This window comes from Malus sylvestris, chromosome 3 (genome assembly GCF_916048215.2).
Source record: "Malus sylvestris chromosome 3, drMalSylv7.2, whole genome shotgun sequence".
Lineage (NCBI taxonomy): Eukaryota > Viridiplantae > Streptophyta > Magnoliopsida > Rosales > Rosaceae > Malus > Malus sylvestris.
Genome location: NC_062262.1, coordinates 9,045,352 through 9,057,365, shown reverse-complemented (window position 1 = coordinate 9,057,365; position 12,014 = coordinate 9,045,352). Strand labels below are relative to the sequence as shown.

The window sequence follows — 12,014 nt, the reverse complement described above, 5'->3', positions numbered from 1 at the left end:
TTAACTACTGTCAAGTATTATCAATTAAAGTCGTTCGTAACCGCCAGGAAATTAAAAATACCGTCGGATTGACATCATGTTCCTGTTGGTTTTAATCGACATAAACCATTTAAAAAAAAATAAAATCTATTATAAACAACTATTTTCCATCGTCCACAACCAACAGAAAAATATTAATATTAAAAAAAAAATCTTTCTGTTTGTTTTTTTAATGAACGAATAAAAATAAAATAAAAATTATTTAATGAGTGAATAAAATAAACAAAGCTCATAACAAGCATAATATGCATTCAAATATAAATTAATTTACAATAATGTCGTCCGAATCAGCCATAACACATAAAGTAGACATTAAATATAAATTAACCTACAATATTGTCTTCTGAATCCACCATAATACATAACTAGACACATAAAGTAGTCATAATCTAAGAGTCAACATTTACCCCCTTTGTTGTGACGATTCATCAATCCAAGAGTCATCTTTCCAGGTATGGGTAGCTCAAAAAAAAAAAAGGATGGGATTCGACTCCTTTCCATGCTTATTCTTCTTTAAATATGTTAAAAGAGAACAACAAATACATATTAACTAGATTGAAAATAAAAAAAAAATGAAAAACACTACATATATTACAAATTAGCAACACATACATATTCCTTGTGCACCCGAGCAAAAGTTTTTGAACCAATTGTATGGTTCATAGTTTTTAACTCCCCATTAAATTTGTTTTTCTCCGCCACCTTCTGAAAAGTAAAAAAAAAAAAAAAAAAAAACCTTATAAGACAAACATCTTTCAATACGAAATATCAAATCATTAATTTTTCATCTTTGTTTTAGGATCATCCCAATTAGTTACCATCTCGATCCATTGACCAACATCCACTCCAGGGGGAGGTTCTGAGCGCTCATGCTCTTGTCTTTTGGTATAATACTCCGCTTTTAAACCATTCTGGTATTCCTTGTATGAATTATCCGCAACGTGGAGAGTCATGTTACGAATTAGTGGCATTTTGTCATAGTCTTCATAAAGAAAAATAATATTCCCCTATATTCATAAAAACATACATGTTAGTACAAATCTGAAATATAGAAGTAAAAAATGAAAATATACACTTCAATTCTTTCGCACAGAACTTCCTTATCATTTTCCCGAATCAAGCGCCAATCCCTTTTCAATGGAAGATTTCTTGGATCCTTAACCTTAAAGGTTATTAATTCTGAAAATTCAGTAGCATTTGCACTAACACATTTTCTTGTTGAATCAAACGAACAAAGTTGTCTCTCTTTCCACTTTGGAATAGCAGCTCCACGATTTCTACGTTGAGTTGCTCCTTATTAATGAAAAACAAACATTTGTCATGTATTTAAAAAACAACAAAGAAAAAACTCACAATATAATTACTTTAAAACGTACAATTTTCAGTTTGTTCCTGGAATTCATGACCTTCATTTTGTTCCTCCATAGAAATGGTTGAGAAAGGAAGGAGGAGTAAAAATGGCTAAGAAAGGAATGAGTAAAAATGGGAAGGAGAAGAAGAATGGTTGGAAGTGAAAATGGGAAAGAGAAGAGGAACGGCTGAAGTAAAAATGGGAAGTTGAATTATTTTAGCTTAGGGTAATAAATGTTGTCGGTTATAACCGACAACTTGAATAAAAACCTCTAGCCTTTTTAATATGTATGTCAGGTTAGTGTCGGTTATAACCGACAAAATTAACCAAAAACTGCCACAAAATTTTCCTTCGTTGAATTTTGTGTGCTATTAATTTTTTTGAATCAAAGTCGCGAGAAATTTCTGTTCGTGTCGGTTATATCTGACATACATGTGTGTGTGTTTTTTTTATAACCAATAAAACATTTTAAATTTTACCATACAAACTAAAATAATTTAAATAGTCACCACACAAATTGAAAAATAGTCTAATTAATACTTTAAAAGCGTAAAGTAAATAATAAAACTATTATATTTCATCTTTTGTTTGGTCATGGTTGTCATTGACAAAATTAGTGAACTTGGTAGGCAACAATAATACTTTGTGAAAATGAGTCTCTTCCACGCCAACCCTTGTATGCATAACATCAAGATTGTGTCTAATCAACAAATGCCTCCAATAAGGTAGTTCATAAAAAAATAGATTTCTTCTTCCACTGACTCTTACTACTTGTACTGCTCTCAGTTTATTTTTTGAGTTGCCCAACCGAAGCATCTTTCTTTGGTTGTCCCAAAGTAAATCTCAAAGTAGAAAGTTCTTCAAGACATTGTAAACCAGTCCACTGCCTTGGTGCACTATGATGCTCTCGCCGACCATTAAAAGATGTGGTTTGCCTTCGAAACCTATGATCATCAGCAAGAAAGCGTCAATGCCCCAAATGGTAAATCTTACGACTCGCCGGCAAGTAAATAAATTCTTTATCATGCATGCAATGTGGACATGTTTTATATCCATGTGTACTCCATCCTGATAACATTCCATGAGTCCAAAAATCACTTATAGTCCATAAGACGACAGCCTTCATTGTAAAATTTTGGTTGGAATACGCATCATAAGTGGGAGTGCCCACCTTCCACAACTCATTCAATTCGTCAATCAATGGATGCATGTACACATCTATCTCTTTACCGGGACTGCGCAGTCCTGGTATTAACAGAGACAACAACAAATTCGGTTGCTTTATACACATCTAGGGCGGCAAATTGTAAACTGAAAGCACCATAGGCCATGTGCTATGGTGCCTCATTTTTCCAAAAGGATTAAATCCATTACTGGCCAACCCTAATCAGACATTTCAAATTTCTTACCCAAACTCCGGACATAAATTATCGAAATGCTTCCATGCTGAAGAATATGAAGAATGTCTCATAAACCATATGCATCAACATATACAATCGCTGCAACTGTGATTTTAAAGGAAAATATCACATAACCTTAGCTGCGATTTTTTTTCTAGAGCCATCATCTTCATTGACATTTTTATATCTTGATTCACCATAAACTGAGCATGCGGTCAACTCCGCAGTGTCTTTCCAATAGATCATGCAATTATTGGGACACGCATTAATCTTCACATACTTCAGCCCAAGTCATTTATAAGTTTTTTTGCCTTATAACAAAATTCATGCAAACAATCTCCATAAAAAAAAATTCTTTTAATGAAGAGAAAGAAATGAGTAAAATGAAGATGAGCAAGAAGAAGAAATCTGAGTGAACAACAAATTGAAAAACTTTTGGCGTAAAAATAATAAAATAATCAATTTCTGTCGGTTATAACTAGGGGTGGTTCGACATGGGATACCATACCGAAATTAGTATCTCGAATCCCAAACCGAAATTTTTCGGGATGGGAATTTGAAGACCAATCCCAAACCAAATTTTCGGGAATCCTGAAATATTTTCGGGATTTCGGGACAAATCGGGAATCCCAAATTGAAATATGAAATTATGAATTTTTGTTAAAATATATAATTCAAGAACACATTCATGAACTAGGAATGTCATTTCATTCACACTACCATTTAATTGAACACTGGCATGCGTGACTGTTTTTATCAGAGTCAAAATTCAAATTAATTAAATCCTTTTTGCAATCTGTTGAGAGACAAAAGAATCAAGTCTTCTGAAATCATCAACCATGATAGTAGCAATAATAAAATCCAAATAAATATCAAACAGAACATGAAAAATATGCAAGTTGTAGGGCATTCCATGTTGCAGAGCATGAATTAGAAACTACTAGCATCAATTATAAAAGAATAATATTATATATATATATATAATAATTAATATTATATATTTTCGGTTTGGTATGGGATTCCCGAAATATAGAGAAGCCAATCCCGAATCCCGTACCGAAATTTCAGGATTGGTTTGAGATAGCATCCCGAAAATTTCAAGAATTTCGGTTTGGGAAATTTTTGGTTTGGGATCGGGATTTTTTCGGTTCGGTTCGGGATTTTCAAGAATTTTTCCACCCCTAGTTATAACCCTTTGCTTCGGAACAAAACAATTCGAATCAGTCGGTCAACTGGAATGTGTATTATCCATATAGGGGATCTTTGAATTGAGAAGATCCGCTAGAATTTGTTAAAAATATTTTTTTTAAAAATTCAAAAATAATGGCGGTTATAATAATTTTATGACGGTTGCATCCGACACTAAATATCCACCAGGAATTTATGTCAGATATAATCGACAAGATTTCATTGTTATCCGACACTAACTTAATTTTGTGTCGGATATCTTTTGTCCGACATAATGGCTTATTAAACCGCCATTGATAGACACATATTTATTACAATTGTTACCTTATTATTTATATTTGTTAGTGCCTCATTTAGACTATTTTTAGTAAATTACTTTATTTTGTAATTTATAAGGATTATGATGCTTATTGATAAAAGTGGAATTTAACAAGGTTTTGACACATCCTATATGTTTTAGTCTTCCTAAATACATTGGCTTCATCCATCTAATTAAATGTTATTTTATTCTTAGGTTGAAAACCAATAGGCGGGGTGATTTTTACTTATTTGGACCAAGAGCCAATACTTTCAAGGGATGGTTTTTCGACTTAATCGAGAAGGATGAAAAGAATTAAAGAAAGATGGACAAGATGATTACATGAAGCGGTGGAGATATCTTAGGAAATAATCTCAAATTGATTGGAACTCCTATTTTTTAGCAAACTTGGACTGGAGGCAAAGATATTAAAAGGAAGATACGAGCAGTAAAGAGGGACTCGGACGACTTCTTCTGGCGTGGAACAAGGTAGTGGGAGAGTAGCACCAATTTGGTTTCTCTTATTTAGTTTTATTTTATGCATATTTTTTGTAGAACTACTATGAATTCTTTGTTCATGGGGTTCTAAACTCTTAGCTAAGGCTAAGATGAAGCCCTAATTATGATTACTCTAGTTATTTAATTGTTTAATTCGTGGATTTCAGATTGATGATTAGTTTTCCTTCACTAGTAGAATTGCAATTTTGATATTTGGTTCTTTGTGCTTGACCATAGCCTAGGATTTTGATATTGAAATTATTTGCATATGCATTTATTTCTGACCATGAATTGGATTCTATCGATGCTTTGTGAATGAGAATCATGAACTTATATTTTGATCTGAGCGTAGACGAATATTGGTTTGTGTGGCTTCTTAGAAAATTAGCTATTTGTTTGACGTGACCAAGTTGATAAGTGGTTAATTTGTTTCTGACTTTGCTTAATTGGATTTCCACATGTTTGTGTATACAGGACCATGGATATAGAGACTGTAAGAATAGTTGAGTTTAAGCCTGACCACAGTAAAATTCACATCTCTTTGGGAAATTATTGGCACGTGTACATGACGACGAACATATGTACGGAAGTTGTTTTCATTAATTTGATAATTCATGAGTTGACAATTGAATACTAGGGTATGACAATTAGTGATGGAATCAAAGCCTTAGTGTTTTCTTACATTGTTAATTTTAATTAGTCTTCAATACAAACCCAATCTTTAATTCAATTTGTTAAGTAATAGTTATGGGATTAAATTGTTAAATCAACTTCGGTGGATTCGATCTCGTATTTACATATTTCCACTACAACTGATTCGTGCACTTGCGAGTAAATTTGGTTTGAATTAATCTATTTATTAGGTTAGTTTAAATTCATATCAGCCACCATCATCTGACACCTAAAGCTAATATTGTAGTAGTGGTTGTTCATGTTTTTCATTGTGGAAACCCTATAACAGTACAAAACTGTAACAAAAAACCACAAAGTGTCTGTTTCTAGGATATGCATCTAAGAATATGGGATACATATGTTTTAAAGTTAGTTCAAAGAAGGTTTACATTTCCAGGCATGTCATATTTGATGAGTGTGAGTTTCCATACCCTTCATTGTCACAAAAATAATATGCAGTTCCAACCAATTTCTCATTAAGAACACCTTCACAACCAGCGTCTCTCACATGTGAAAACATTGTTGTCATACCACCACCACTACATCCCAATCCTAAAATTAGACTTACTAGTGCCAGTGACTTATCTTAGACTCCATCAAATGGTGAAGTTGAAGTCTCAAATCAACTTATTACTGGCACTTCACCTCAGTCACTATCTTCTACAATCCCTGTGGTTCCTAAATTCCAACCAGAAAGCTTGCAAGTGGTTTCCCTATTCTTCCACTGAATTTGCATCCTATGCAAACAAGATCTAAAAGTGGTATTTCAAAGAAGAATGTTTTTCTGGTTATGTCATATGATAATGCAGAAGTTGATTTATCTCAGATTGAACTAGTGTCATATAAGTCTACTCTTAAATCTCTAGTGTGGTTTAAAGCTATGGAAGAGGAAATACAAGTACTGAACTCTCAGAACACTAGTCTTTGGTCACCCTACCTTCAAATAGGAACCTTGTGGGATGTAAATGGGGTTTTAAGATTAAAAGACATGCAGATGAAACAATTTCAAGATACAAGGATAGGCTTATGGCTAAGGCTTCAATCAAGATGCAGGCATAGATTATGAAAGGACATTCAGTCCTATGGTTAAGCCAACTACAATGAGCTTAGTTCTTGCACTAGCTGCACATTTTAGTTGGTCTCTAAGGCAACTAGATGTAAGCAAAATGCATTTCTACATGGAATTTTACAAGGGGAGGTTTATATGGCACAACCTCCTGGTTTTGTGGATTCATTGCATTCCACCTTAGTGTATAAACTTTACGAGTCCCTATATGGCTTAAAACAAGTCCTGAGGGCATGAAATGATAGATTTACCAATTTCTTGCCGTCCTTGGAATTTCAGTCTACTTATGCAGACACATCTTTATTTGTGAAACATGTTGGTTCTGATGTGGTGATTCTCTTGCTCTATATAGATTATATAATCATACTAGGTAGTGCAGTTGATGCAATTAGTGAGATTATTACTAAATTGGCCCAAGAATTTGATATCAAGGACTTGGGAACTCTACACTATATCCTTGGTATTCAAATTACAAAAATTGCAACAAGATTATTTCTTTCTCAAAGTAAGTATGTCAATGATCTGTTAACAAAAATAGAAATGCATCAGGCTAAACTCTGTGCTACACCTTGCTTGCCTTGTAACAGGCTACTTAAAGATGGTGGAAGACCTTTTGACAACCCAAAACTATATAGAAGCATTGTGGGAGCTCTACAATATCTCACTTTTACTAGACCATACATTGCATTTTATGTGCATCAAGTTTGTTAATTCATGCATTGTCTAATGGAGTCACATTATTTGGCTGTCAAAATGATACTTCGATATCTTAAAGGTACAAAGAGTTATGGGATTCAGTATGTCAAAGGAGGATTAGATCTAAATGCATTCAGTGATGTTGACTGGGTTGGAGATCCCAATGATAGAAGATCTACAACTAGATTGGTTGTTTTCTTGGGGTTTAATCCTATTTCTTGGTCTTTTAAGAAACAAAATACAGTATCTCGTTCATCTACTGAAGCTGAGTATTGAGCAATTGCATCAATATCTGCTAAAATTGATTGGATAAAACCGCTACTTGTGTTTTTGCAAATTCTAGGTCCAATTCCCTTTACAATGTTATGTGATAATTTGTCAGCTATTGCACTCACATGTAATCTAGTAATGCATCAAAGAACAAAGCACATAGAGATTGATGTGCATTTTGTGTGTGAGAGGGTAGCCAAACAACTAATTCAAATGCAATTTGTCTTCCAATGAACAATTTACTGATATTCTGACTAAAAGGTTGTCGCACCACTATTTCACACTCATTGCTGCAATCTCAAGCTTGGTAATCCATCTCCTGAGCTTGAGGGATGATGATAAGAGTATAAGATGAATGGTTAGATGTATTGCCATGTGTCAATAGATTTGTATGTTTGTTATAAGGTAGTCAAGGTTGTTGAGATTGTAGTAACTTGATGTGTAAGCTTTGTTAGTAAGAAGGTTATATAACAAATTGTATGGATTGTAATACTACTAATAAAATATACAAGAATTCATTCCCTTCTCTCTCTAATTCTCTCTCTCTAAAACCTTCATTGTTATTCTACATTGCTGCAACATAATATGTTGCTTTACAAGCCGCCCCCTCACCATTGCAAGGATGATGTACTTTTTTGGGGATTCAAATGGATAACTTAATTTCCTTCATTAGTTATCCATCTTATACCTTTCAATTATTTTTGTGAAAGTTGTCATCAATTTCTTCCTTGTATGTCTTCGATCTACCGAATTATATGTGTACCCAATTCTCTTATTTTAATACCACTCTAAAATAGGCATCATTCACTCTGAAAAAAAAAAGAAAAGAGGGATATTATAACTATTTTGGAGTTAAATAACAATTTGCACTACTTCATTGTTTTCCCACTCTCTGGAAACCAATTGGGAAATTTGGATAACTTGCCATATTTTGTACCACAAAATGATTTTTAGCCTACTTTTTATTTTTCTTACAAATTTAAGCAAAAATCCATACAAAAGTTCTAAATTGCCCCTTCTCTTCTCCTTTGTCTCTTCCCCCTCTTTCCTACCTCCCACACAACCCGTCTCTTCTCCCAAATCCACCACCACTGCCGCACCCACTACGACTGATGCCAGTCTCAGGTATTGAATTATGGACTGCAAACTCTTTCATCCTCCCATCTTCCTTATACGGCTTTACGACTACTCTTTAACATTCATGGATATCACAAAAACCTTATTTTCCGAAAGCCCGTATTCGATTATTTAAAATCGAATTTGCAGCATCTTGATAAGCCTGGGAAAGCCTTCTATGTTGTAAGGTCGATTTATGCTAAAAAGGAAACATATGCTTACATTGCTATCACTAGACAATAATGGGGCAATCTTCTCGCTACTCCTTTTGTTTTTCTATATATTTTTTCATTCCGACACACATATTACCTTGCATCAGTTTTGAGAGGCTAACTAGATTTGGGAGAAGAAACGGTGTGGTGGTGGGGTTGTGGCGAACTGGTGGGAGTCGAAGAGAAGGGGAAGAGAGTCAAGATACAAGGGAGAAGGGAGGGGCAATGTAGAACTTTTGCATGCATTTTTGGTTAAATTTGTAGGAATAATAAAAAGTAGGCTAAAAATCATTTTGTGGTACAAAATATGGCTAGTTATCTAAATTCCCCGAACCAATTCATCCAAGAAAATAAACCTAGCCACTCCTTTCATTAAACGTGGAGACCTTTCTTTCCTAGTCGTACGGTGCTAGACTTTGCCTCACCTCAGGCCATCCTCCAACATATCCGGCCAGAGGGTCGAAAATAGCTTGAAATGACACGAAAACCATCTCCAACCGAGGGTTAGGCCAAAGGGCTTGTGGGCCCCAATGGGCCAAAAAAGGAGAAAAAGGCTAACCGGTTGGCCCAACCCAACCAGCCCTGGGCGAGGCTGGGATTTGAATGCAACGGTAACATGCTGACGTCAGTTAGTCGTTATATTTGAATATAGTTTTTTTTTTTACAAAATTTTATTAAAAAACTTTAAAAGTTCTATTTTTTTCTTTCTTTCTATAACTTCCTAAACCATTAAACAACATTAAATAACATTAAGTAACATGAAACAACATGAAACAATATTAAATAACATTAAACAACATAAAAATTATAAAACATAAAAAACATTTAACAACATGAAACTTAAACAACATTTTTAAAAACATTTAATAACATAAAATTTAAACGCCTACTCCATGCTTCTTTTGGCCCAAAGATGTGTAACAAGATCCTGTTGTAGGTACTTTTTTCCTATAAATTTAAGTTGTTGTAGTTTTTAAATTTAAATAATAAATTATGTTTGGCCCTTAGTTGGAGATGATTTTTTGTCACATGGCTATATTTGGCCTATAACCCTCTGGCCCCTCGGTTAGAGATAGTAAGAAATATGGCCCTGCATTGTTTATTAAAATATTAATTTCTTTGAGAACTATAGGATTAAAATGAGTCATCTGGTCTTCATTCAGTTGGAGATGGCCTCAAGTCTTCTTGGGCTTTATCCAGTTATTCGAGTTGAAACTTGAATCTTCTTAGATTCATCTAGTGTTGACCCCTATTTAGGGGTTGATTGTGGTAGGCTTGAGGTGACAAATCTAATCTGTATCTGATGGATGAGAATGAAACGTCGATAAGCTGTGTGCAAGGTATTAAATATCGATAATATCGGAAATATCGGTAGTCCAAAAACACGGAAATTTCGATGGAAATATCGAGATATTATTGATATCGATAAAAATTGAATAAAAACCACGGAAATTGTAAGAAAAACTTGGAAATTTTTATTGAAACTTTGCAGGATGTTTATTTAGTCAATTATCTATTAGTTTATCACAAAAAATTGGAAGGAAATGCATTGCATGATAAATATAACTAATTTAAGTTGATTATATAGCGAGCTGACAAACATTGTGAGTGTAGAAAATATGAGTAATTAATGAAAGAAGTTTAAACACACCATAATCATTTATATATAATGAATTAGTACAATATTTTACACTTTATACATTGCGTGGTAAGATACATGAGTGACTTAGCAAGGTCTAAAATATCGATGATATCGGAAATATCGGTGGTCCAAAAACATAGAAATTTCGATAGAAATATCGGGATATTATGGATATTTTAGACCATGGTTGTGTGGACCAGTCTTGATTTAATGGTGTCTAGAATTTAGGGTTGGCACGGATGTAGAGTGGTGAAGTCCGTATATGCTGTCATGTCATTGACCCTTGCGACTTAGCCCCCTTATTAATGAATTTCGTTTAGATTCCCTATTTGACATTGACAATTCCAAGGTTCAAAATCAACTTTTCTCTTGTTGCCATTTAGTGAATGAGTTTTAATTAATTGTAGATTTAAACTTCGTTTGAAAGTGTTTTCAAAATGATTGAAAGTTCTTTAGAGAAAATATTTTTGGATTCGTTTGAAAGTGCTTTTAAAATGATATAATGCGCTTTAGAGAAATTTTTTTTGGATTCGTTTGAAAATGCTTTTAAAATGATATAAAACGCTTTAGAGAAAATATTTTTAGGTTTAAAAAACATTTGAAGCGATTCCTGAAAGAAGAACTATTACTTTTTTAAGATTAACTTACGTTATTACTAAATATTGATTTTAAAAATATTTTTACCAAAATATTTTCAATCATATTAAAAATACTTTTAAACAAGCTCTTATTTGCTCAATGTTCATACAACTAGGGAGGATATTAGATTGATGTTAATTGTTGATGCAACACTCCTCTCTTGAGTTTTGGAATGTAATCCAAATCTTTGTGTAGTTGTATGCTTTCCCTTCTTTAATTATATATAAAAACATTGGTTTAATATTGTTATGTATGTTCCACATTAATGTTGTACCAATTTACGATAATTTACGCACTCTAACCTTAATATTGACACTACATGAAAGGTGAACAATAAGAATTTAATGTGAACAATAAGAATTTAATGTGAACAATAAGAATTTAATCTAAGTGTCGTCCAACCTAAAGTAATATTCCAATCTACTATGACAAATGAAGCAAAATTGACTATACGGAACTATGGATGGGATTGGATTCAAAAGTCCTACCAGCTAGCCTATATCTGCATCGAGACATGGACAATACAAAATAGTCCCAAATTCTTATGTACTTAGAATATAAATTAGTACATTACTTGTTATAATATAATTAAGAGAACTTTAACGAAAAGCATCCGGTACTGTTTACTTTAACGAAAGACCACATTTTTACGCTAAAAAGTCAATTATGGTACTATTCACTTTACCCTTTATTTTGTCCTTATCATTAAAACTCAAAGTTTTCAAACTCTTTTCATTACTTTTCCTTATAATTAAATGTCATTTTTAACGTATATTTTTCAATCTCTTTCCGTATAAGTTAATAGTGCTACCATAACTTTTTCGATGCGTAATTCTCTTTCTCCTAATAAGTCCATTGCTTTCTTTCTCGTATTGTTTATCGGTCATCACACCAGGAACTTCGGCTAATAATGCAAAAAGGGGGATA

The 12,014-nt window shown here is 33.3% G+C and overlaps 1 protein-coding gene across 1 annotated transcript; it reads right to left on the bottom strand.

Annotated features, from left to right (window-relative positions):
* Window positions 1-271: 271 nt before the first annotated feature.
* LOC126616944 (uncharacterized) lies at window positions 272-2,721 on the bottom strand. The gene is made up of 5 exons (XM_050285054.1): window positions 2,621-2,721; window positions 1,136-1,316; window positions 858-1,046; window positions 652-744; window positions 272-550 (listed from the first exon to the last, which is right to left on the bottom strand). Exons 1-5 carry the CDS (start codon window positions 2,719-2,721, stop codon window positions 503-505), a joined length of 612 nt encoding a protein of 203 aa, XP_050141011.1. The 3' UTR covers window positions 272-502.
* Between the last annotated feature and the right edge of the window lie 9,293 nt (window positions 2,722-12,014).